Here is a 27,768-nt window from a genome sequence, read left to right as displayed (position 1 = left end):
GAGGAGGGAGAGAGAGTTGGGGAGAGAGAGGGATGCAGAACTTGAGAGACTATTGAATGCTGAGAATGAACTGAGGGTTGGGGGGGAGGGGGGAGGGGGGAAGACAGGTGGTGGTGATGGTGGAGGGCACTTGAGGGGAAGAGCACTGGGTGTTGTATGGAAAACAATTTGACAATAAAATATTATGGAAAAAAAAAGACATGGAGAAACAACAAATTCATATTACTAGTGAAAGAAGCTAATGTGAAAAGACTATATATTGTATGATCCCAACTATATGACATTCTGGAAAAGACAAAGCCATAGCGACAGTAAAAAAAAACAACAACAACAACAACAACAACAACAGCAGTTCCTGAAAGCTTGAATGGAGCAGAGAGGAAGTGGAGCATGGGGATTTTTAAGCAGTGAAACTATACTGTGTAATAGATACTGTTGAGTGCATGCCACACATTTGTCAAACCCCGTGGAATGGACACAAAGAGCGAACCCTGCTGTAAACTGTGGACTGGTTTATAATGACGTGAATCTTGGCTCATCATTTGTAACACATGTACCACTTGGATGGTAATATTGGTAGTGGGGAGGCTTTCTAGGGGTGGGGGAGTATATGGGAACTCTATACTTTCACTCAATTTTGCTGTGAACCTAAAGCTGCTCTAAAAAACAAAGTCTATTAATTTGAAAAAGTTAAGTGAACTTCATTTTAATAGAGCCATATCAAAGAAGTCAAGGTTCATATTCTAACAAGTTAAAATTACAAAACTATTTTAGGGCCTTTCTCTGCTTAATTTCTGTGGTTTATCTGGACATACTCAGACACAGTATAGATGCTTACCAAGTAAGTTTGCTGGGAGAGCAAATCAAGCTTTCTGTTGCCTAATGTCACAGCTTGGGTTTTTATCTCTGATAGTTTCTTCCCATTACAGTATCTCTTGAATCAGCTGGTTTTTTTCTAACAAATATATAAAATAATTATAATTTCCTGGTCACTAAAGCATACCAGCTTAAAATCCTCACAGTGTGGCAGTTAGCATCCCCAGAGCAATATAAGAATGAAGCAGAAGCAACCTTGTCTTGTATGATCAGAAGTAGCACACCATGATTCCCACCATATTCTCTTCATTAGAAGTAAGTCTCCTAGGGAGAACAATGTGGAAGTTCCTCAAAAAATGAAAAATGTTTTGATTTTTAATTTGGATCCTGTGATCCCGCAATTCCACATCTGGGTATTTACCCAAAGAAAACAAAAACACTAACTCAGAAAGATATATGCACCCCATGTTCACTACAACATTATTTACAGTATCTGAGATACAGAATATTATTCAGCCATAAGAACAATGAAATCTTGCCATTTGCAACAAAATGGATAAACCTTGAGGGCATTACACTAAGTCATACAAGTCAGAGAATGACAAATACCATAAGATCTCATATGTGGAATTTAAAAAAAATAAAAAACTTATACAGAGACACAGTGTATATAGTGGGGGTATTACACTAAGTCATACAAGTCAGAGAATGACAAATACCATAAGATCTCATATGTGGAATTAAAAAAATAATAAAAATAAAAAACTTATACAGAGTAACAGTATATATAGTGGGGGCTGGGCAAAACGAGTGAAGGCAATCAAAATATACAAACTTCCATTTATATAATAAATAAGTCATGAAGATATAATGTAAATAAAAAATGTGACTGTATAATAATGTTACCTAGACATTGTGGTCAATTTGTGATAACATATAAGTGTCAAATCATGTCATGTACCTGAAACTAATATGTGAATGATACTGCAATACAAAAAATAATAATAAAACTTAAAATACCTGAGGGAGCAGCAGTAAGTTTCTAAGTATATCTCAAACTTAAAAGAAAAATTAAGCTCCACCTTTTAAAGCATCAAAGAGTTTATATACATGTGTTTAAGCTATTATACATGCTTAGACACATCATATATTCAAAATTTCAAAAACCAAAAATAAAGAGAAAATCTTGAAAGCAGCCAAGAAAAAAAGACACATAATACAGAGGAACAAAGCACACTTATCACCAACACTTTTGCAGGCCAGAAGACAAGAGAGTAACATCTTTAAAGTGCTAAAGGAAGAAACTGTCAACTCAGCATTCCATACCTAGTGAAAGTGTTTCAAAAATGAAAGTGAAACTTTTTCAGACAGATACAAGTTGAGAGAATTCATTACCATCAGTCCTGCATTATAAGACATGTTAAAAGGGGTTCTTCAGGAAGATGGAATATGGTATCAGAGAGAAACTTTGATCTGTATAAAGAGATGTGGATCTCCCTCTGAACTTCTGTTTAACAATAATGCCTGCTCTTTCCACTTTTGATTGGAAGGATCACACAACGTTGTAGGCCCAGAAAAGAGTGTGTGTGTGGGCTCCAAACTGGTAAAGGTATCTTTGGCTAGGGTCTTCTTTGTGACCTTTGGAACCTTCACCAAGGGCTTGGATTGTCTTCGAATGATGGCAGCACTGAAATCTTCCCCCTTCTAAGAAATCTCCATCGAGGCATTAGAAGATTTAATAATGGCAGACACCTATGCAACAGTCTGCTCAGGATTCTACTTCTGTCAACAACACTGTCCCTCACCCACTCGCACCATCCAATTGCTTTTCAAGGTTGCTGTCATGTTGGTTCATTCATGGCCATACATTGCTATCTGGATACATCTGGATACATTTTACTGGTACTAATGTGATAACCTAATATAACCCAAGCTGTGCCAGTCAGATTCCCCTTTCTTCCTGCACCAAGAAATTTTAAAACCAGAGCTTGAATAATCCAGTGAAGAAATGGGCAGAAGACATAAACAGACACTTCCCCAAAGAGGACATCCAGATGGCCTACAGGCACACGAAATGATGCTCAACATCACTCATCATCAGGGAAATACAAATCAAAACCACACTGGGATACCACCTCACGCCAGTCATAGTGGCTAAAATGAACAAATCAAGAGTCTATAGATGCTGGTGAAGATGTGGAGAAACAGGCACCCTCCTACACAGTTGGTGGGAATGTAAACTGGCGCAGCTGCTCTGGAAAACAGTGTGGAGGTTCCTCAAAAAACTACCAGTAGAACTCCCTTATTACCCAGCAATAGCACTGCTAGGGATTTACCCAAGGGATACAGAAGTGCTGATGCATAGGGGCACATGTACCCCAATGTTCATAGCAGTACTGTCAACAATAGCCAAATCATGGAAAGAGCCTAATTGTCCATCACCTGATGAGTGGATCAAGAAGATGTGGTATATATATACAATAGAGTATTACGTGGCAATGAGAAAGAATGAAATCTGGCCATTTGTAGCAAAGTGGATGGACCTTGAGGGTGTCATGCTAAATGAAATAAGTCAGGCGGAGAAGGACAGATACCATATGTTTGCACTCATAGGTCTAACAGGAGAAACCTAATGGAGGACCAGGGGGAGGGGAAGAGGGATAGAGAGTTGGGGAGAGAGAGGGATGCAAAATCTGAGACACTATTGAATAGTGAAAACGAGCCAAAGGTGGGAGGGAGAGGAGGAGGGGAGGTGGTGGTAATAGAGGGGAGCACTTGTGGGGAAGAGCACTGGGTGTTATATGGAAACCAATTTCACAATAAACTATTTAAAAACAAAAACAAAAAATAAATAAAAATAAAACCAGAGCTTGAGAGAGAGCCCCAAGGTTCTCTTTAGAATACAGCTCCGGAGCTGTCTATGGCCAAGCCGTGGCCAAGTTATCTACTCTGGGGGCCAGAGTAGTAGAAGAAACTGATGTGCCGAGAGTAAAGAACAAACTGCAGAGAGGAGCAGAGCCAAATGTCAGAGAGAGTTACAATTGTGTCTTGGTCTCTGGTCCCAGTTTTCCCTGAAGTCCACCTGCTGTTAGGTCCTGTAAGACAACAGAATATCCCTAAAAACAACTTTCTTTTCTCCTTTATGTTTTTTTTTTTTTTGAGAGAGAGAAAGAGAGAGAGAGAGACAGTGCAAGCAGGGGAGGGTCAGAGAGAGAGAGAGAGAGAGAGAGAGATACAGAATCTGAAGCAGGCTCCAGGCTCTGAGCTAGCGGTCAGCACAGAGCCTGACGCGGGGCTCGAACCCACAAAGCGCGAGATCATGACCTGAACCGAAGTTGGAGGCTTAACCGACTGAGCCACCCAGGTGCCCCTCTTTTCTCCTTTAGCTGGAGTTTCTTTTCAGGTGGAATTTCTGTTCTTGCAACCAAAAGATTCCCAATCTTTTTTTATGTCTTTATTTTATTTTGAGAGACAGAGACAGAGAGTGAGTGGGGGACGTGCAGAAAGAGAGGAAGACAAAGAATCTGAAGCAGGCTCCGGGCTCTGAGCTGTCACCACAGAGCCTAATATGGGGCTCTAACCCACGTACTGTGAGATTATGACCTGAGCCAAAAGCAGACGCTTAACTGAATGAGCCACCCAGGCGCCCCAAAGATTCCCAGTATTTCATCTGAAATCCTTGTGGCTATATATGTAGCCATCTGTTATTTGCAGGTGGATTCACTTTAAGAAAGGTGGATGTATTGGGGCACCTCGGTGGCTCAATTGGTTAAGCATCTGACTCTTGATCTCAGTTTGGGTCATGATCTCACAGTTCTTGAGTTTGAGCCCCACATAGGGCTCTGTGCTGGTGGTGTGAAGCCTGCTTAGGATTCTGTCTCTCCTTGTCTCTGCCCCTTCCTCACTCGTGTACTCTCTCTCTAAAATACAAAGTATAAAAATTTTTTTAAGATAAGAAAGGTTGATGTATTAAAATACAAGTGTACAGAGACACCTGACTAGCTCAGTCCGGGAAATATGTAACTCTTGATCTCAGAGTCTGAGCCCCACGCTGGGTGTACACATTACTTAAATTAACAAGCTTTAAAAAATAAATAAAATGCAAGTACACATGCCTGAAAAAATAATGGATAAGTATTAATTACCATGAAATAATTGTTTGCTCTACAAAAAGAACTTACTAGAAAGGATCTATAATTTTCATAGTGCTCTAGAAATATTGGTGTCTCTCTCAAAAATAAACATTTAAAATTTTTTAAAGAAATATTGTTTCAAAACCAGTGTGTCCATAACAATAAATTATAAATACTATACAACTAATGAGAACAAAATGAATCTGCATGTGCCAATAGTGAAATATCTCCAGGAATATTATGGGGGGAATCTAGTTCATATACTGAATATCCCCTTCGTATATGTGTGTGTACATTTATGCGTGCGCGCGCACACACACAAGCTTGTTTTTTTATTTATAGGAGAAATAAAAGTATTCACAAAGGTTATGTTTTGAGAGAAGGACTAGGGGAATAAAGGAGGAAGATACCTTTATATATTACTTTCTACTTTTTTTTTTAATGTTTATTTTTAAGAGAGAGACAGAATGCAAGCAGGGGAGGGGCAGAGAGAGACGGAGACAAGGAATCCAAAGCAGGCTACAGGCTCTTAGCTGTCAGCATAGAGCCTGATACAGGGCTCGAAACCACAGCCACGAGATCACGACCTGAGCCAGAGTCGGTGCTTAACTCACTAAGACACTCTATTTCTTTTTTTAATCATCTGGCCTAATATATGTATTTTTATTTTGAGTTAGTAGAATTAAAAACTTTTTCTCTCACCACATTTCTGTGCTGTATTAAAAATGGAAACTGAATGGAGAAAGCAGAACTGAGAAAAATGAATAGCAGAACTAAGAAAACTGAACACCCAATAGCTACAGAGTGGATGTCAAAAAAAAACACACACACAAAAAAAACAAAAACAAAAAAAGAATCAAATTCACACCACAGGACCCCAGAAAACTTTAGGACTGTAAACATAATTTCTTTTTTCTTTTAATTTTTTTTAACGTTTATTTATTTTTGAGAGACAGAGCGTGAGCAGGGGAGGGGCAGAGAGAGAGACACATACAGAATCTGAAGCAGGCTCCAGGCTCTGAGCTGTCAGCACAGAGCCTGATGCAGGGCTTGAACTCACAGAGTGTAAGACCATGACCTGAGCTGAAGACAGACGCTCAACCAACTGAGCCACCCAGGCCCCCTATATATTTTCTTTTTAAAATGCAGCAAGACTTCCAGGTCTCTTCATCCTGGTCAGCCAATTACCCCTTCCCTAAAGAAACAGGAAACTGAAGTGTTAGCCTGTGAAAGAAGCCAACCAGAAAGTCTTTAGGCTCAGGACCACCAGGAATAGCAAAAAGTGAGGAAAAAGAGCTGTGCCCAAAACATACCCCAGCCATTTCTAACACATAGCTTCAAAAGCAATGGCAGCCAGGCACATTTCCTTCTTGGGCAGAACCTTGAAAGATTTGTCTCTAGAGATACTGAAGGACCCTAGAGAAAAGATCTATAGATGCAACAATTCGCATTTAAAAAAATGGCTGAGTCCTTATCCAATCACCATACAGAGAAGCCACATTTCACAAGCTCTGGACACAGAGAGAGCTCCCAACAAACTCTGATACTTCACTCCTAAATATGAAAGGAAGCAATAGTCACTATACATGTGAGGAAAGCTTGAGCATAAAAGCCAAAAATATAATCAAGAAGAAGAAAACTAGGGGCACCCAGGTGGCTTAGTCGATTAAGTGTCTAACTCTTGGTTTTGGCTCAGGTCATGGTCTCACAGTTTGTGAAATCAAGCCCCGCGTTGAGCTCTGCACTGAGGGGTGAAGCCTGCTTGGGAATCTCTCTCTCCCTCTCTCTTTGTCCCCCACTTGTGTGCTCTCACTCTCAAAAATAAATAAAACTTAAAAAGAAGAAGAAAACTAGAAGGAAGCAGAAACAATACAAAAAAACAATAGAAGAAAACTACCCCCAAAATCTAGATATGAAAAATAGAGAAAGGAAAATAATATAACCATGAAACAAAAAAAAGATTATTTTTTAAAACATAACAATAACAACAGATAACTTTTGGAGTTTAAAAAAATTTTTTAACGTTTTCATTTATTTTTCAGAGAAAGAAACACAGAGTGTGAGTGGGGGACAGTCAGAGAGAGAAGGAGACACAGAATCAGAAGCAGGCTCCAGGATCTGAGCTGTTAGCACAGAGACTGATGCAGGACTCAAACCCACAAACTGTGAGATCATGACCCAAGCCAACGTTGGCTGCCCAACTGACTGAGTTACCCAGGGGCCCCTACTTTTGGAATTTTAAGATATGTTAACTAATTTTTTAATCCATAAAATAATTAGAAGACAAACTTAAGAAAATCTCTCAAAAGTAAAACAAAAAGAAATGGAAAATGTGAGGGGTGTCTGAGTGGTTCAGTGGGTTAAGCATTCAACTCTTGATTTTAGCTCAGGTCATAGTCTCATAGTTTGCAGGATTGAGCCCCATATCAGGGTCTGCACTGACAGCAAGGATCCTGTTTGGGATTCTCTATCTCCCCCTCTCTCTCTCTGCTCCCCAGCTCATTCTCTCTCTCTCCCTCTCTCTCTCTCAACAAATAAATAAACTTAAAAAAAATTAGAGGTGCCTGAGTGGTTCAGTTTGTTAAGTGTCCAACTTCAGCTCAGGTCATGATCTCATGGTTCATGAGTTGGAGCCCCACCTCGAGCTCTGCACTATCTTTGGATTCTTTCTCTCTCCTTTTCTCTCTATATACCCCCTCTCAAGGGAATAAAGAAAGTTTAAAAAAATTTTAAGAATAGGGAATTATAATTATACCCCTCAAAAACAACATAGGAAACTAAAAGACAGTGGTGAAATGCCTTCAAATTCTGGAAGGAAATTATTTTCAACCTGGAAATTCATACCCGGCAAAATTCTTAATGAAATGTGATGGTCCAGTCAACATGTTCATCAGATATGAAGGGGTCTCAAGAAATGTGTCTATTATGCACCCATTCTCAGGAAGCTACTTGAAGATGCTCCATACAAACAAGGAAACAAACCAAGAAAATAGGAAGTCACAGAAAGAAAGCAAATAGGGCATCTGGCCTGATAGATGGGCAAAGGAATAGCCCAAGAAAATAGTTTTGCAAAGCAACAATTAGTCCAGATTTTTGAAGGAGGATAGAAGGCATTTAGTCAGTTTTTTCTATGTAATAAAAGAAAACCTCAAAATCTCAGTGGCTTACAAAAACGAATGTTTTTCATGTTCATGGGTCTACATATTGGCTAGGGTTCAATCAATATAACTGGGCTCAACTGGGCTTGGCTCTGGACTGAAATTTGAGTTCAAGTCTTCTCCTCATGTTTTTATTATTTTCTTGGAACCAACAGCTACCCAAACCATGTTATTTTCATGGCAAATTGCAGAAGCTAAGAAGCAAGCCAAATTACACAAGTACATTGAAATCTGCTGCTTCTCTCATGTCTATTAACATTCTTGAGCTAAAGCAAGTCATAGTGCTAAGCTCAACATCAATGAGGTGGGAAAACATATTCCCCTCACTCTAGTGGAAAGTACTGCAAAGTCATATGGGGAAAGGATGGGTGTATAATTCAGTAACAGGAAGGAAGTGAAGAATTGGGAACAATAATCCAGTATAACCCATAAAACTCCAGGAGAAATGTCTCCAGGAAAAAAATGATGGGACTAATAGAAGACATATCTGTGTGGAAAAGAGTATTCCCAAAAGTTTTACAGTTCCTTAGGAGAGAGATAATGATGGAGAATATAGAAAAGTAAGCAAATAAAAAACAGCTATTATTAATTGTAGGAAAGCAAAAGTTCCTATGAGGAAATTAATCATGTTATATATATGATACATACATGGCTGAGGCATGAAGTCCAATCAAATGTTGACATAACTAACATTTGTATACAATTACTGTTCTTCATGGATTCCAAGATACACAAGTTATCAAACTGAAATCTGAAAATCTGAAATCAAAATCTGTCACAAATTCCAGCAGATGGGCAATAGATGCTATTTCGTGTGCAAATGTGATAGTTACTCCTATCACATAACAATATTCCACTCCTGGACATTTCAGTCCAGAATCCATTTAAGGACCATTTGAGGAAAGAAGATAAGTCTAGGTTTTGTCTAAGAAGTTTTCATTTATATCTTCTGGAAAAAATCAAGTAAGTGCCAGTATCAAAACTTGCAGAATGAATATCAGTGGTTTGGAAGAGAATCCCACTAATGATAGTGGATCCTTCTTTTTTAAAAATGTTATAGTGGGGGGCCTGGGTGGTTCAGTCAAACATATGACTTTTGATTTTGACTCAGGTCAAACTGATCTTGCAGTTCATGGGATCAAATCCTGCATCAAGCTCCTCACTGTCTATGGAGCCTGCTTGAGATTCTCTCTCCCTCTCTCTGCCCCTTCCTACCTCTCTCTCTCTTTGACTCAAAAGAAATGAACTCTACATGGGAGAGAGAGGGATGCAAAACTTGAGAGACTACTGAATGCTGAAAATGAACTGAGGGTTGAAGGGGAAGGGGGAGGGGGGAAGAGAGGTGGTGGTGATGGAGGAGGGCACTTGTGGGGAAGAGCACTGGGTGTTGTATGGAAACCAATTTGACAATAAAACATTAAAAAAAAGAAATAAACTCTAAAAAATGCTATAACACCAATACTCTTGAAAGTATAGAGTATGATATTGTATTTTTTAAAATGTGACCGTAGGCAAAAAAAAAAAAAAAAAAAAAGACTCAAAAGAATGAGACTGAATGAAAGAAATTTCAGAAATACTTTAACCAATTTATTTGCTTATATTTTTCTTTTTGTTGCATGCATGCACAAAAGTGTATAGTAAATTATACATCTGAAGTATAGATGTATAATGTAAAGGCTCTCTGTCAATAAACATAAAAAATTCTAAGTGATATAAAAAATTCTAAGTGATAAGAAAGTACTGTGGTTATTTCAGTAATTTTTTTCTTTTTAGTGATATATAAAGGTATATTTTATAGTCAGTGATGTCTTAGATTCAGTGAAATACAGCATATTGGGTTAATATTGAGAGATACACTGGGGACTCAGGTGGTGTGAGTGATAAATATTCATACTAAGAATCCAACAGTCTAAAATTAATAAATCAAAGAGCGCCTGGGTCGCTCATTTGGTTAACTGTCTAACTTTGGCATGCCTGGGTGGCTCAGTCGATTAAGTGTCTGACTTTGGCTCATGTCATGATCTTACTGCTTGTGGGTTGGGCTCTGTGCTGATGGCTAGGAGCCTGGAGCCTGCTTCAGAATCTGTGTCTTGCTCCCTCTCTGTCCCTCCCCTGCTCACACTCTGTCTCTCTCTCTTTTAAATATAAAACGTTAAAAAATTAAATTAAAAAATCAATAAATCACAGGATAAACATTGTACTAAAAGAACACTGCCTAGGATTAAATCCCAACTCTACAATTTGCTAAACATGTGACCTTATATAATTACCTAACCCCTCTGTGACTCAATTTTTCTCATCTCTAAAATGGGAATGGAAATAGTACCTATAATATAAGATGATTATAAAGACTATACAATGCATGAAAGATGCTTAAGATAGAGTCTGACACATTGTAAGCACTCAAAAAATGTTAGCTAAAATCTAAATATCTGAAAGTCAGTACCAAAAGAAACAGCTGAAATGTTTTTCAGAGTAAGATATGGGTTCTGGGGATAGAAGAGGGTAGAGGGGAGGACTGGTGTTTTTCATCATAAGTCTTTATTTTTTTTAATTATGTACATCATAATTTGATTAAAATAACTGTTTAAAATATACATGTAAGTGGATCATAGAACCTAAATTAAAATGCAAAACTATAAAATTCCTAGAAGATAATGTAGGAGAAAATCTAGGTGACCTTGGGTTTGGCAGTGACAATGGATAAGTTGGACCTTATTAAAATTAGAAATTTCAGTTCTATAAAGACACTGGTAAAAGAATGAAAGGACAAGACACACAGTCTGGGAGAAAATATTTGCAAAACACATATCTGATAAAGGACTAGTATCCAAATATTCAAAGAGTCCTTAAAACTCGACAATAAGAGAACAACCAACCTGATTTTAAAATTGGCAGAAGATCCTGGCCCCTGACCCCCTTCCTGTCCTGGAAGCCCGGAGAAGGGGCTGGCCTTGAGAGGAGCTGCGGAGGCATCACCTCTTTCCGCTGTCCCCCCACCTCCCCAGAGGGCCTGGTGGCTGCCCAGCTGTCTGCCCTCTTGGGGGGTCTCAGCCTGCCTCTAACATTTCTGCAATCTAGAGAAACACTAAATAAACCATTATGTGTTTGAAGAAGGAAGAAGGGGAGGGAAGGAGGGAAAAGAAGAGAAAAAAAAAACAAAAAACATAGGCAAAAGATTTGAACAGATACCTTACTAAAAATGATAGCAAATAAACATACAAAATATGCTCCATATCATATGTTATTAGGGAGTTGGGGGACTGTAAACTAAAGCAGCAGTGAGATACCACTACACACATCCTAGAGTGACTAAAACCAAAAACACTAAAAACACCACCTCACTAACATATCTGGTTTTATCAGCATTTTGTCATAATTATAGTGGACTTGTGTGATGTTCCCTGTGATGTTAAGATGATCAAAGTGCCTATGAGACTAAATTGTGGCGAAACGGTGAAGGTGTGCTTCTGCCCTTGCCAGATTAAACAAAACTACCTTTGGTCCTCTCCGCCTGCTGAAATAGAGAAAAAATATGTGCAAGCTAATAACTTTATTACAGGTGGCTGAGGCTCTGTTTTTTTGCTCTAAGTAAAGAAGCCATATCTGGAGTCATTGCCTCTCTTCACCTTTCAGTAATCCACTATGCATCAGCCAGACAGATGAGTTAAGATGGTAAGTAACAGCACTTGCTACTCCTGAATTTTCAGGTCTTTGAGGCTACGCTAGTCTTATGTTTCCCCCAGCAATACAGTATTGTTTTTGGTTTATAATTTTGATAGGAAGGAAGCTGTAGGGCTTCTACTTCACCCTTCCAACCATAAGAGCCATATTCCATGGATTAGAGAGATATTCTGCCACTTGCTGAATATGTCTAGTCAATTATACACTCTGGAGTTGGAAAAATCATGGGTTTAAAAATGGGTTTAAGGACTGGACTGGCAGTGAAGTAGATTAGAATCAAAAGTCAATCTATCACTTGATTTCATGAGCCTCCACTCTTGAGTGGTGGATCACTGTGCCAAGTACAGCGCCAATTAGCGTTAGAGCCAGTGTCACAATCCCCAAAGATTTATTCTCTCACAGTTCTGGAGGACAGAAGTCCAAAGTCAAGGTGTTGGCAAAGTTGGTTCCTTCTGGAGATGCTGAGGGAGAATCCATTACATGCCTCTCTCCTAACTTCTCCTGGTTTCCAGCAATTCTTGGCTTATAGCTGAATCTCTCCAACCTCTGCCTCCATCCTCACATAGTGTTCTTGCTGTGTGTCTGTATGTCCAAATGTCTTTTTAGAAGGACATCAGTCATTGGAGTAGGGCCCACACCAAGCTAGTATGACCTCACCTTAATCTGATACATCTACAGAGAACCCATTTCCAAATAAGGTCACCTATTCCACAGGTACCTAGGGCAAGGACTTCGACATACCTTTTTGGAGGATGCAATTCAATTCATAAGTTATTCTGGGAAGTGACTAAAAGTCCCATTGGGGAAGCCTATAAGGAATATATAGACAGATCTTTATTCCTTATTCACTTAAGGATTAAGGAATCACATATTCCTTAAGTGTACTTGCCTTTACTTCATTCAAGGAACTAACCCAGGCCTGAAAATTGGGTGGGAGACTATAACTCTTTATTTTTTTAAGTTAGCCTTCTGTTCACCAGTTTCAAAGGATTCACTCACTCACTCCGTCTCTCTTTAAAATAAACATTTTTTAAAAGACTATTTGATATGAGAAAGGATGTGAAGCAACCAGAATTCATGTACATATTGGTAGGAGTATAAAATGGAACAACCGCCTTAGGAAAAGCTCTTGTAGTGTCTTATAACACTAAACATACATCTACTCTTTGACCCAACAATTTCATTTCAAGAGAAATGAAAATATACATCCACCAATACATAAATGCCCATAGCACCACTACTCATACTAGGACAAAAACTGAAATAGTCCATATGTCCATCAAAAGAGAATGGCTAGACAAACTGCATATTAAATTAGTTTTACATTCCTGTGTAACAAATAACCTAAAACTTAGCAGCTTAAAATAACATTCAGTTATTAGCTCACAATTCTAGAAGTCAGAGTTGGGCACAGTACTCATCCTCTAAGGATCTCAGAATATCAGCCAGGATACATTCTCTTCTGGGGGCTCTAAGGAAGAATCCACTCCCAAGTTAATTCAGGTTCCTAGCAGAATTCAATTCCTTGTAGTTGTTGGAATGAGGTCCTGTTTTCTTATTAACTTTCAGCGGGAAATCACTCTCAGCTCCTAGAAGTCACCCACATTCTTTACCATGTGGCTCCACCATTTGGCAATAAAGAATCTTCCTCCTGTTGAGTGATTCTTCAAATCTCTCTGATTTCACTGTTTCTGACCTTCTGACCCAAATATAAAGGCTCATTTTTATTAGATCTACCCAGATATTTCCCCCTTTTTAATAGCCAACAGTGTTATATGATATAACTTCACCATGGAAGTGATATCTCATCATATTCACAGTACTGGGAATTACACAGAGCATGTACTGAGCAACATCAGTTGTTTAACAACGATCAATTGTTCAACAAAAGTAATGAACAATTGATACACACACAGATGTGTTGATAGAACATTGATATAGCATAGATGAATCTCAAAAACATGCTGAATAAAAGCCTTACACAAAAAGTCCTCAAAGGAATTCAAGAGCAGGCAACATTAATGGGCATTGGAAAAGACTCAGAAGAGTGGTTACTCCTTGTGAGGGTGTGAGGGCTGGGACTTGGAGTTGATTGGGCAGAGGCATGAAAGAACTTTCTGGGATGATAGTAAGGGGTTGGGTTACACAGGTGTATGCATGTGTCAAGATCACTGAAAAATTAACAAATATTTTTCTCTACTTAAAGATACACTAAAGTGTATGGATGTCTGCAACTTACTGTGAATGCATCAAAAAGTACAACAAATTGAGAGATGGATAGAGGAATGAATAGCTGGATGGACATGAGATAAAGTGAATACACTAAAATGTTATTGCAGACATTAGGAAAAAATAACATCATCTTTTTTAAAAAGGCAATTAGGACTCCCAGCTGTTAGAACTAACACATGGAATCCGGGGTCTCTGATAAGTGCACTCATCTTGATCAGTTCAGCCTAATTTTAAATTAAGTTCCTTCTCCCTGGTCTAGAACCCTCAAAATCCATTACCACATGTATCTGACAGGTTTTATTGATATAAACTTGAAAAATCTTTTAATTATTTTAGTGGGAAGACTTTCCTGTGAAATTTGACTTTCTATTTGACCATGAAGCATGTTGGGGTCTGATTCTGACTATGAGTATGGAGACAACGATGTCATTGGGATGGGGCATAAAGAAACTTGGTTTCCTCCTACCAGATAATTTGATGGAGAAATCTTTACATGGTTTTCAAATAAGAGAAAACTTTTCCCTTTAGACAGGAAAAGGGTACCTGTAGTAGCTGGCTACTTTCAGTGAGAGGTCGAGGCTGTAACAGGTCATTACTTGCTTACTGTGGTAGATAGCTTCTGGCATGGCTCCCAGTGATCCCTGCCTCCTGACTCTTACACCCTTGTATAATCCCCTCTCCTTGAGTGCAGGCCAGACGTAGTAACATACTTCTAAGGAATAGACTATGGCAAAAGTGATATGATGTCATTTCCAGTATTAGGTTATGAAAGGCTGACCTGTGTTTTGCGGGCATTTTCTCTGGCTCTCCTTATGTACTTGCCCTGATGAAGAGGCAAGGAACTGAGGGCAACCTCTGGCCAACATCTGGTAAGGACTGAGCCCTCAGTCCAATAGCCCTGGAGGAATCAAGTCCTGGCAACAACCATGTGAGTGAACTTAGGAAGCAATCTTTCCTGAGTCAGGGCTTCATTTGAGACTACAGATTTGGCACATTGACCGCAACCTTGTGAGAGGCCCTGAAGCAGAAGACCCAGGTAAACCACATCCAGATTCCTGATCCATAGAAATTATGAGATAATAAATGTGTATTGTTTTAAGCTAATAGGTTTGGGGGTCATTTGTTATGCAGCAATGGATAACAATATACCTGCCTAATATCCACTCTCTTCTTATTGCTCAGCAGCACAGACTTTGTTCTGGGCTGGTGGGGGATACTAATGTGCCCAGTTTAAAATCTTGCCTTTCCTATTCCCTCATTAAGTTTAATGTGACTATATGACTAAGTTCGGGCAGAAAAGAAGTAGAAGAGTTGTATGGAACTTCCAGAAGTTTCCTTCTAGGGAGATGTCTCTCTGAGATATATTTTTCTTTTCCTTCTTTCTCATTCTAGCTGCCTAGAATGGAAGTCCAGCAGGTACGACATGAAGTAAACTTGAAGTTAGAAGCCACACTCTAGGAAACATCAGAAGGAAGGAATAGGAGTCCTTGATGTCCATGAAGCAGCCCTGCAAGCACTGGACTCCTTACTTACAGACTTACCTTAAGTGAGGAAGAAATAATCTGTTGCTTTGTTTACATTATTGTTATTTTGGATTTTTCCTTATGTGCGTCCAACCTAACCCTAACTCATAGAGGGCTCAGGGCTCCATTAGCCATCCAGATCCTTTCATCCCCACCATGCTGTTTGCCTCACTTCTTTCAAACCATTCTCTCACACAGGAGCAGACTTGGAGTTGGATTTGTACCCTCTTTCATTCTCTCTCTAAGCTTTCCACATTTCCTCACAACCCTTCAATTCCTCATTCCCTTTATACTTGATCCCTAACAGCCCCCAAATCTATGCTCTTTATGGATATTTCATTTCAGATGTACACTGGTAAAACATTGATGAACTGTTTTGCATTGAGTGACACTCTATCTCTGAATTTTCACAGCCTTTGGTCCCAACCAGGCATCACAATTTTTCCAAGATTCCAACAGTTCTGAGACCTTGATGCCCTCAGCCAATATAGTACCAATTTCTATGTCAGTCAGAGTCATTAGTTACAAGCAACTGAAACTAATTCCATCTTATTTAAGCAAAAAAATTTTAATTAGTATATTACATTTATAAAAGATATTAAATTTCTTAGAGAATTACTGGAATGCCTCGAGGACCAAATACAGAGCCATAGAACTAGAAATACTGCCCTAAATTAAGCTGCATTGTTTTCTCCTTGAAGACAGCCCTGCCACCACTGCCATTTGCACAGCTGATGTGGTTGGTGCCAACCCCTCAGTGCCGCCACGAACAAGCTCTGTAGGGGAACTGCTGCACCTAGAACTAGGCCTCATCACAACCCCATGCCCCTGTAGAGGGTTCTTACGGTCGCTGTGTCCTCACTACTACAAATTCCTTAACTCACTCTGTGATGAGTGTATACAATTGGTTGAGTCTAGGTCAAGTGTCTGCCTCTTGGTTGTAAGGGAAGTTTAGAAAGCAAGTATCTGACATCTGTTAGGTGGGGAATTCCCCTAACTTAGAAAGTGGTTTCAGATGCTAGCTGACAAAAAAAGAATAATGAACGTCAACTTTTTCCTGCTGTCAGACTAGAGTGCCAAGAAGGACTGGGAAAATCACACTTTTCTAATTCCTCTGGATTTTTCCAAATATCTCCATTTCACCTGTAAGACATTCATTATTTCCTAATCAATACATTCATTTACTTTAGGATGTGGCAGAAAACTTGACTATGAACAATCTGCCCATCACATGATTATCCTCTTTCTGCAGCCTTAGGTTGCTGGCCACAGACAGAGATATTCTTACCAAAGTTACAAATTAACATGCTGTTCCTCCTCAGCTTCTTCCCTCTTAACCCACCTTCTTGAGATTGCAAATGTAGACAGTATACACCAATATTTTACCATTTTTCTACTTGATCCTCTGAAATTGCAACCATAGGGCAAGGGAAAAAACTGAAGTCAAGCTCTGAGAGACACCATGCAGTAGTTTTTCCAGCTACTTTATTGTCACCTGACAAGGTCGTCCCATTTCCAGGCTCAGGAAGGAGAGATTCTCACTACATCCCACCTGATATCAACAGGGCCAGTTCCATATTTTAGGGTCTGCTGTTTGCATCACTACATACCTTATACCAATTTCTTACTTGAATATCTTTATTTGGAAGTGACACAAATTCAACTTGAACTAGAGTAAACATAAAGAAGATTTATTGGGGGAGGCGCCTGGGTGGCTCAGCTGGTTGAGTATCTGACTCTTCATTTCGGCTCAGGTCATGACCGCACAGTTGTGACATCAAGCCCTGTGTCAGGCTGTGTGCTGACAGTGCACAACCTGCTTGGGATTCTCTCTCTCTCTCTTTCTGTCTTTTCCATCCCCATTTGTACTCACAGTCTCTCTGCATCTCTCAAAATAAATAAATAAACTTAAAAAAATGTACTGGATGACAAAATTCAATGGAGAGCTGAACAACTAACTTGCAAAAAGAGTAAAGATGTCTCAGGAACATAACTGGAACCAGGCTCCTAAATTCTAACATGAGTCTCTATATCTTTTGCCTCAACTTCTTATTTATTCTTTCTTCACTACAGACGACCTTCCTTCTCTTTATTATAGGGAAAATGGCTACAAACATTTCCTGAGGTTTATGTTTATAGCTTTCACCATCCAAAAGAGAATGACTTGTTTCTCAATTCAATTAAGAAGAAATGACAAGGGATGCATGGGTGGCTCAGTTGGCTAAGTGTCTGACTCTTTGTTTTGGATCAGGTCATGGTCTCCTGGTTCAGGAGTTTGAGCCCCATGTCAGGCTCTGTGCTGACAGCACAAAGCCTGCTTAGGATCCTCTGTCTCCTTCTTTCTGCCCCTCCCCCACTAGTGCTATCTCTGTCTCTCTCAAAAAATTAAGTGAAGAAGAAGAAGAAGAAGAAGGAGAAGGAGAAGGAGAAGGAGAAGGAGAAGGAGAAGAAGAAGAAGAAGAAGAAGAAGAAGAAGAAGAAGAAGAAGAAGAAGAAGAAGAAGAAGAGGAAGAAGAAGAAATTATGAGGCAGGGTTTGTTGACACATCTTTGGACAAGTATCCACAACTGGACCAATTATGGCTGAGGATAGGATTGTAGAAGAGCAATGATTCCCTAGATAGCCATGTGGAAGGAAGAGACAGTTCCCAGAAGAGGAGCTGTGCAGGCATGACCACACTATAGATGTCCACTATGGCAGTCCTTACGCAGTTTCTGTCCCATGCACAAAAACTTGGATAAGCTTGTCAATATAAGGCATGGTTGTTAGGATAAAACCTTTTTTTCCTCTTCCCTTTTTAAATGTTTATTTATTTTTCAAAGAGAGAGAGAGAGATTGGCAGAGAGGGAAAGAGGACATCCCAAGCAGGCTCCATGCTGCTAGCACAGAGCCTGGTGTGGGGCTCAAACTCACAAACTGTGAACTCATGACCTAAGCTGAAACCAAAAGTCAGTCGCTCAACTGACTGAGCCACCCAAGCACCCCTCATCCCTTTTTAATAGAAGAGTCAACTCCCCTCACCATCTATGTACTATACTCTTGTCCAGACAACTAAAACATTCTAAGGAGAATTTCCCCATAGGCAAGTGCCCATGTGCCCATCAGACTAGGAAATTCTTAAAGAAAGCATCCAGGGTTAATTTATTCCCATGTGTCTAAAAAGTGCATCATGAAATGCTATCATGGATCAGATGATCAGTTTGTAGAACTGGATTAAGATCTTTCCCCATTCTTCAGAGATCCTTGATGGTTGAACATTTGGGGCCCTGGAAAGAAGGTGCCTAATGCTAGAAGCTAAAAACAAAAATAGATGGGGCACCTGGGTGGCTAGTGGGTTAAACACTTTGGCTCAGGTCATGATCTTGCAATTTGTGAGTTTGGGCCCTGCATTGGATTCTATGCTGACAGCTCAGAGCCTGGAGCCTGGTTCAGATTCTGTGTCTCCCTCTCTCTCTGTCCCTACCTGGCTCATGTTCTGTCTTTGTCTCTCTCTCGCTCTCAAAAATAAATAGACATTAAAATTAAAAAACAAAACAAAATTAAAAAAATAGAAATTTGTAGTATACTGGGTAGCCTAAGGTATTAGTGGGAAGAAAAGAGTGGTCAACAAGGGTTGTCCCCATAACAGAGAGATGAAAAACAGACTATAGGTTCTAATAGACAGGTTGGGAGGTTCCACAGTTAATGTGCTTGCCTCCAACCCTCCCTGGAGCAGAGAGTCACAGCAGGAGAGAATAGGGATTTGGGAAAAGGATGCTTGTGGGTTTTGTTATCCAATACATTCTTCTTTATGTTTAATCTAGTTCAAGTTGGATTTCCGTCACTTCCAAAGGATGCTTGGTAGATAAATAGGTGGGGAGGAGTTCTAAGGTCCTCATGCAGAACCTAACAATGTGTTAACTTTTCACTGAAAGGTAAACTCCCTTCATTATTAGAAGTTAGACATGGATGTCTGATCAAGCTTTGCTTCCAGTCATGGTTGGACAATGATGACACTGAGGACATTGCTTCAGAGAGTGGGAAGATGAGTCTCCATGGTAGGGAAGAGCCATTCTTCCATACTCTTCCCATAGCAGAGAAAGACTGGTGAGGAGTGCCCTGGATTAATAAATTAGCCTTGGTGGCCAAATTCTGAGCCTAGGCAAGTCTGACCTCAGAGGCTGCTCATGGAAGTGGGAATAAGTGGTGGTACCTGGGAACTCCCAGGCTACCATTCTCCAATTGACCACAGGGAGGAAAAGTTGTCCAGAACATGGGTCCTTCCTCATCCATTTTTGGGGCGCTTCCACTGTCCAGGCTCACAAAGTAAGCTAGTTGTCAGAGCAGAAGAAAAACAGATAGTCCTGCCCCATGATCCTTTTTTCATTCTGCTCCCTCTGTAGGGGGACTCCTCCCATCCGGTCACACTTCACTGTGTGGAAGTGACTCTACAAGACCACTCCTTGGACCTCAGTCTCTTCACCTGTAAAAATTAAGAGGTCACTCTTAATTTAACTCTGCCAGGCCCCGATTTCTTCTGAAACCTTAAGGATAGAGGTGATGCTTTGGTGCAAAGATAGGAGTTTTGGTCCAAATTATATAACCAGGTATCAGCCAGAGAAGCCTGACCAGAGTGTGGTCTGGGTCTCTGAGTCACGCGGGGCTGAGTCAACTGGTGAGAGGGAGGAGGTGTGCATATGGACAGTGGTGGTGGCAGCAGCAGTGGTGGTGGTAGCTAATTTATTTAATGTTTACTATGCACTAGGTACTATTCAAACACTTTATACATTTTAATTCACCTAATCATTAAAATCAACCACTTTACAGGTGAGAAAACTGAGGTGTAGAGAAGTTGAATGACTTACCTTAAGTTGTAAGCTTGTAAGTGGCCAAGCTGAAACCCAGCTATCAGGCTCCAGAATCTGCCATTACTTATGGAAGTGAAGACATTATGTTCAGCAAGAAAGCATCAGAGCAAGGTTGCTGCAACACTATTTTGTGCTAGAGCATTTTTTATTCCCCTAGGAACGTATGCATTTGTGTGAGGGAGTTCTAGTCAGGACAAGCTCCCACATCAGCTCTCAACCACTAGCTTCTTGAGTGTGTGAGGTCTTTGCAGAGTCCAGCCCATTCTGTTTTCTTCTTCTTTTATGAGTTCTCAGGGATCCCTTTTTCCTGTCCCCATCTCTCTCTCTCTCTCTCTCTCTCTCTCTCACACACACACACACACACACACACACACACACCACCATGCAGCCTAGCCTCCAAAGTCCCCCTATTACCACCATCTGAAACACTGGAACCCAATGGTGGACAGGATTCAAAGCATTTGCTGGGGGGCGGGGGGCGCTATGTCTGTTTCTATGCCAATTAGTAGGATGCAAATGCTGCCTGCAGAGAAAGGAACCTCCAACTCCACAACCCTGAGTCATCAGGTACGAAGGTCAGCTTCTGCCCTAACTGTGCAACATGCACATTACAATAAAATTTCTAATCACCACTACTATATTCGATTGCCTGTAAAGGTGTCAAGCACTCAGAGATTATATTGGTCAGAACTTTTGATTGCAAGTATCAGAAGCCCAACTTAAAGTAGTCGTAGACAGAGAGAATTTATTGGCTCAAAAACCAAACCCAAACCACAGAAATGATAGGGACGGATCATGGTCTCTGCAACCAGAGACTCTTTGCCTCCCTCAGATCTCTAGTTGTCCCTGCCTACAAGCTTCAGTTATTCCTTTGCTTCAGCTTTGTCATTGGAGGAGGGATCAGGCCCCCTGCAAATTCCTCCGATGAGGGAGGACTTTCTTCCAGGCTGAAAGTTGGCTCAGAGGCAGGAAGTTTCCTGTCCCTGCGGAATGACGGAATGAGGGAATAACGGGTGAAGAGGGGAGGATGATCCCTTTCCAGAGAGTGGGGAGTAGGAATCAGGGGGTGAGGATTCCTTCCCCAGAAACAAGGGCAGACTCCCCAACACAAAGATTTCAGCTTAGCTTTCATTAACTCAACAAGCAGACAGGGGAAGACCTGTGACATGCAGAATGATGAGCTAGATAGTGTGGTAGAACTGGGAAGTAACAGTTCTACCCTGAGATATTGTACTTTATTGTGAATATTGGTGACATGAGAAACCAAAAGAGGGGGGGTACTATGGGACACTCAACATAGTCTAGGGGTAACACAGAAGGCTTCCAGGAAACAATAATGTCCAAGTTGAGACCAGATGGATAAAAAAGAACCAACCAGGTTTGGGTGTTTGGGGGAGGTAGAGGGGAATGGCATGGGGGGTGGCATAGTGGAATGAACAGTCCAGCCAGAAAGAACAGCTATGAAGTAAAAGTTCAATGTGTGAGGACTTCAAAGAAAGCCAGTGTGAGATGGAGGTAGAGGGAGGCTGGAGCACTGGTACAGAGGACACTGTGACCAGAACGGGGGCTTGGATTTAATCATGCCGGCAATGGAAAGCCATAACCAGTCTAAGGAGAGTCTGACTTCTCAATTCTGAGATCCCTTGGGCTCCCTGTGGAGGATGTGTCACAGGTGAGAGGTACACCTCACACACCGGTGGGGAGGACTTTTGAAGCAGTTTTTCTGCCAGTTTTAGAAGTTTATATCTAAAAAGTAATTAGAGAAAACACTTCAAAGAACCCCCATGGCATGGAGTAGTTACAGAAATTGGGGATAGGTGGTCCTTATGTGAAGCAAAGAACTGAGGGAAGTGATGATCTGAGGGTAGTTATGTTCCCCACTAAGTTGGTAAACTGGGAGAAGATATTCCCAGAGTCCTTTTTTCATCCTGCAGGACTTGGTAATAAGGGGCCACCATCCCCCGGTGTTCTTCTGGGTCTTCACTCCCCCATCTGTAGGACTACCAAGATTTGAGTGGAGGAGACCAGGGGCTGCATGGGGAGGCTGTCCAATCCACCTCAGGTAAGCTGCTAAGGCAAAAAGCTTTTCTCTTCTGTTCTGGAAGGGATTTCTGTGTTGGTTTTCCCAGTGTAAAGGTCTGTGGCTGAATCTGCGGAGGGCTGGGTCTGTGGCCAGCTCCAGACTGAGTCTAAGTGGTTTTCTTAGTGAAGAAAAGGAGGGGGCTGAGAGGCTGAGGGAGAGTGTGGGGGTCACTCGGTTACTCCTGATCCTGACATTCATCACAAACACAGTCTGTGCAGAGGATGCTGAGGACCAGTGGGTCACACTGCGTGCAGGTGCACAGGGAAGACTGAGCTAAGCAACTAGCGGATGGGCGAGGCAGGCCAGCTGGGAGGTACAGGGCAGAGTTGTGTGACCAAGTCAGGATAGAGGGCTATCGGCGGGCAGCGACCCTCCCCCTCGGCAGTCTCGCGTGGCGCCTTCACCGGAATCCTACCGCCCCCTGGGCGACTCCGCTGTAGGTCTCAGCTCTCCAAAGGCTCTCTCCCTGCCTCTGTTCCTCCTCTGTCTGTCCCTGGCCTTGCCTCTCTGAGCTATCCCTCCATGTGTGTGTCTCTCACTGTCCCTGCCCTGTTTTGTCTCCTCTCCTGACCTCCATCTCAATCCTTGTTTCTGTCCACATCTCATGCCTGTGCCTTCTCTGTCTCCATGACTGTCTCCTTCCCTTTCTCCATCCTCTCTGTCTCTTTCTTATCCTTGTGTCTTCTGTTTCTGCCTTATCCACATCTCCATCCCTGCTTTTCTCTTGTACGCACTTCAGCTTTGTCTCCATCTCTGTCCCCGTGCACCTCCTTGCCCCCATTTCCAATCTCTGATCCCTGTCTCATCCTTGTCCCCATCTGTGTACCTGTATCTCTCCCTTTCTCCATCACGTTTCTGTCCCTTTCTATCCCCGTGTCCTCTCTTCATCCACGTCCCCATTCCAGGCTCTGTCTCTTCCTTGTGCGTGTCTCCATCCCCCTCCTGGACTGCCTCCGTAATCCCCGCCGGGATGGGACCTCGCTGGGGGCGGGGCTGAGGGGCTGGATCAGAATAACTCGGTTATCGGGACGAATTGAATTAACTTCTTCACAGGAGCGCCGCCAGGCCTATCTCCCCTCCCTTCTGCTGGGCCGCAGGTGGGGAGGCCGAGGAAAGGGGTTGGGACCCTTCAGTCTGTCACTAAGCATAGAGAGCGAAGGTCTGGTCCGGACTGGGGCGGGATGGGGACTCAAGAGATCGGTCCCCGAGCGGCCCCGCCCAGCACCTCGGGAGCCCGAGGAGGTTGGCGGGGACCCTTTGGGGTGGGGGTCTGGGGTGGCTGGGGGTGGGGCCTGGGAGGCCCAGGCCCCGCCCCGCAGAGCTCGCTCCGCCCCGCCCCCTCCGCGGGGTCCTGAGCGTTAAAAGGCGCGCGGGCCGGGTCTGCCTGCACTTGCATTGCACCCGGGCGGAGGGCGGCCGCGACGGGGCGGGCGGACTCGCGGGCGCTCAGAGACGGCCTCGGGTCCTCGGCGCCAGGCGCTCGAACCCTTATCCCGACCCCTACCCGCCCCGGGACTCGGACCCCGGCCCCGACCCAACCCGGCCCGGCCCGGACCCCGACCTCGACCCCCGGGCCGATGGACTACTCCTACCTCAATTCGTACGACTCGTGCGTGGCGGCCATGGAGGCGTCCGCCTACGGCGACTTCGGCGCCTGCAGCCAGCCCGGCGGCTTCCAATACAGCCCCCTGCGACCCGCCTTCCCCGCGGCTGGTCCGCCCTGCCCCGCGCTCGGCTCCTCCAACTGCGCGCTTGGCGCCCTACGCGACCACCAGCCCGCGCCCTACTCGGCAGGTGAGCCCAGCCCTGGCCCGACCCTCCCTCCAAATTCTGCGGAAAAGCCAGCCCCTGGTCTACTTGGCAGGTGATTGCGACTGTCCCCCACAGGCGCCACCATCCTTGGCCTCCAACACCCCGCGGGACCCCCAGCCTCCCTGTAAGATGGGGTTCCCCTAGGCAGAGTTGAGCCACACCCTCTCATCCTTCCCCTTCCTCTTTCTCACTGCCAGATCCCTATCCTGTGCTCTTTAGGTCAGGGAAATAGATCCCTGGTGCTGCTCCAGACCCCTCACCAGGCCCACCTGTTCCCACCTGGAAAGACTGACCACCAAAGCTCTCCATCCCCGTGTCCTTGGAAGATGCTCCCGGCTCAGTTCAATCTTATCCCCACCCCACTTCATGTCTGACCCCCAGCAAGGGCTCCTGCAGCAGCTGAGCTGCCCAAATGGAAACCTTCCTGGAGCCCCAGCACCATCAAGCCCCTCCTGCTTGGTTTTGAGCCCATCCTGCCTGTGCCCTGACCCTCTTGCACCACTGAATCCCCTTACCAGAAGAAAAGAGTTAAGCCACTTTTGTTCCCCCCTGGAGCTTCTCCAGCTAGAGTCCTGCAGAACCCAGAAGCAGCCCCCACCACTTCCAAGCCTCTTGATTCAAGTCCCCATCTGAACCCTCAACCTCATGGAGCCTCTCAGCCATCCCCATCTCTCAGAGTCCAAGCTGCCCCGCCCAATCTCCTTACCTCCTTCCTTCCTGGGAACACCACTGGGACCCAAGTAGAAGATTGGGGCCTGTGGGGTGGGGAGAGATGGTGAGATAGGAACCTGGATTTAGAGATATGAGAACCAGCAAGATGGTGGCAAAAACTGGGGTGGGGGAGATTGGGTACTCTGGGCCACACAAGGATGGGGATTAGGGAGATAAAGTCAGGAAATGGGGATATGGGCCCCAGAGATGGAGTTCTGAGATGGGGAGATGAGGACAGGTACAGAGAGGTGTGGGCAAAGATGGGAAGATTGGGGACCATGGGATAAATGGGGACTCAGAGTTGGGGAGATGGAGATAAGAACTAGGTGATGGGGACAGGAGTTATGGGAGATGGGGATCAAGGAAGATTAGCAACAGAGATGAGGAAAATGGGGATGGGAATGGGTGCTGGAGACAAGGATTGGGGGGAGATAGAGAACGAGGGACATAGGACAAAGATGAAGGATATTAGGGACCCCTAATGACTGTGGAGACCTAGGCAGGGCTTGGAGATAGGGATGCCAAGACTGTCAGAAACACTGGCTCTGCGGCGGAGGGGACTGGGATGGGAAAATGGGAGACAAGGATGGGAAGAGAATGAGGGAGAGGGTAAGGCTGGCTGTGGGGGAGCTGGGACACACAGAGAGGTGCCTGGGAGGAAGAAGAAGGGCAAAGAGAAGGTGAAGGAACCTGGGTGGGGAGAAATAAGGACTCTTCTCAATGGGCACAAGGAGAATGGTCCAGAAGGGGAAAGCTGAAGAGAGATGTGGATGGAGAGAGATGAGGAAAAGGAGAGGGGGACCAACACTTGGAGGAATATGGGACATGAGACTGGATGGGAAAAATGAGTCCTGGGAGGAGAGAAATGGCAGGGTACAGGGGTACAAGTCCCTACATGACAGGAAGTACACAGGCAGGGCTGAAAGTAAACCCAGGCGGGGGAGTCTCAGTCACCCAGCGGGGGTCCAGAACTCATTCTGGGAAGACTCAGGATACTGTTGAGACAGTCAAGGCTAGGGGAACATGGCACAGCCTGAAACCAAGAGGGGAGACTGACCAAGGTAGAAACACCAAAGCGGAGGTCAGAAGGGCAAGTGCACCAGAGGGAAGTTAGGGAACAAGGCGGTGGTTGAGGACAGGTCAGCGGTCTTGACATGAGGATCAAATCCAGGTTCCTTGCCGCTGCTCCTGGGGCCCATGTCTTCCTGCGTCCTGACCGCCTTCACTCCTGCCAGCTCCACTGAGCGGTAGGGAAGACGCTCAATTCGAGACTGAAAGAAGGAAGCCGAGGGGCCAGGGAAAGAAAGGGCAGGGGCGGCGGCGGCGGCGAGGGATCTTAGGGGCAGGACACAGCCGGCTGAGCTCGGCCCCTCACACCTTCACCCTCTTTGCTCCCCTTTCCTGCACACGTCCCTAGTGCCCTACAAGTTCTTCCCGGAGCCGTCGGGCCTGCATGAGAAGCGCAAGCAGCGGCGTATCCGCACCACGTTCACGAGTGCGCAGCTCAAAGAGCTGGAGCGCGTCTTCGCAGAGACTCACTACCCCGACATTTACACGCGCGAGGAGCTGGCGCTCAAGATCGACCTCACGGAGGCTCGCGTGCAGGTGCGTGTTTTGCGTGTGTATACGGGACTGTGGGCGCGTCGGGGGTGGGAAGTCAGTTCCCGACACCTGGGGGCCACGGGACAGAGTGGCAGGCAGGTGCAACCTTGGGACGGAGAGCTGGGGCCAGGAGCTAGGGCGCAGTCAGGGGGTGGTTGGGCAGGAGAGAATGGGCAGCTGCGGTAGGTGAGGGGGCCAGGACTTGGCCGACCTGAGGTCCTAGGGTGATAGGAGGTGTTCAGCCCCCAGATTTCCCCTCAGTCTCCTCAGTAGGGGCAGGCGTGCAGGGGGAAGCCTGGAAGGAGGTCGAATGGTTAGAGCGGCAGCGCGGGGCGGCTTCAGTGCCAAGCGAAGCAGGCGAATAGGGAAAGCCAGTGAGCGCCTCCGCGTCCCCTCCCCAGCTCTGCAGCTGCGAAATCCCCGAGCCGGGAAACCCCAGGTTCTGGGCAGGCACAGGGCCCAGGAGAGCCAGGCCTGGGTAGACTCTGTTGTCTATCTTACAAATGCAGTACAGAGGTTCAGCTTGTCCGACATCACTGGAGACCCTGAACAAAAGGTGTCCCCTGTGCCCCAACCCGTTCTCCACCGCCGTTGGACACCCCAGGTGGAAATTTCTGGAGCTTCCCATAGGAAGGAATTGGGGGCAGGGCTTTGGGTGATGAGGGGAGCGAAGGCCGAGTCCCCAAGACCGAGACCACTGGAGGTTGCGGCGTGGGCGGGTGAACAGATCCCAAGGGTTAAGACCTGGAAGGAAGGGGCAAGTGGAGAAGAGGTGCGCAGAGAGGTGAAGAGGGCAACGAGCCAAGTGGAGAGCTGAGGGGCCAACGCTCAGAAAGCTGGCCATAATCCTGATCCGGTCCCTTCCGGACTGAGGGCTCACCCGCGCGTCGCGGCCCCGGCCTGACCGGCCCTTGTGCCCGCAGGTCTGGTTCCAGAACCGCCGGGCCAAGTTCCGCAAACAGGAGCGTGCGGCCAGCGCCAAGGGTGCTGCGGGAGCGGCGGGCGCCAAAAAGGGCGAGGCGCGCTGCTCGTCCGAGGACGACGACTCCAAGGAGTCCACGTGCAGCCCCACGCCCGACAGCACCGCGTCGTTGCCGCCGCCGCCCGCCCCCGGCCTGGCCAGCCCGCGTCTGAGCCCCAGCCCCCTGCCTGCCGCCCTGGGCTCCG

General features: G+C 44.4%; 2 protein-coding genes across 9 annotated transcripts in view; both read left to right on the top strand.

Moving 5' to 3' along the window:
* The window catches only part of CLPB (ClpB homolog, mitochondrial AAA ATPase chaperonin), a 165,282-nt gene extending 149,683 nt beyond the window's left edge, over positions 1-15,599 (top strand). For 5 of the 8 annotated variants that reach the window (XR_003900434.1, XM_029915718.1, XM_029915722.1 and 2 more), the window contains one exon: positions 15,416-15,599. Coding sequence is in view for 4 of the 8 variants with exons in the window: in XM_029915718.1 (XP_029771578.1) it covers positions 15,416-15,481 (66 nt within the window). In the remaining 4 variants the exon portion in view is untranslated. Of the gene's footprint in view, positions 1-11,669; positions 11,783-15,415 lie in introns of all 8 variants that reach the window. The other 3 variants (XR_003900433.1, XR_003900432.1, XR_003900431.1) reach the window with 3 other exon arrangements.
* Positions 15,600-23,911: 8,312 nt separating this feature from the next.
* Positions 23,912-27,768, top strand: part of PHOX2A (paired like homeobox 2A) — a 4,737-nt gene continuing 880 nt past the window's right edge. Inside the window, exons 1-3 of the mRNA XM_029915726.1 lie at positions 23,912-24,270; positions 26,417-26,604; positions 27,525-27,766. Of these exons, the coding sequence (XP_029771586.1) occupies positions 24,054-24,270; positions 26,417-26,604; positions 27,525-27,766 (647 nt within the window). The 5' untranslated portion in view covers positions 23,912-24,053. The remainder of the gene's footprint in view (positions 24,271-26,416; positions 26,605-27,524; positions 27,767-27,768) is intronic.

Source organism: Suricata suricatta, chromosome 11 (assembly GCF_006229205.1).
Source record: "Suricata suricatta isolate VVHF042 chromosome 11, meerkat_22Aug2017_6uvM2_HiC, whole genome shotgun sequence".
NCBI classification, from domain to species: Eukaryota; Metazoa; Chordata; class Mammalia; order Carnivora; family Herpestidae; genus Suricata; species Suricata suricatta.
The sequence above is the reverse complement of the archived record's forward strand: the minus strand, read 5'-3'. Positions and strand labels throughout refer to the sequence as shown.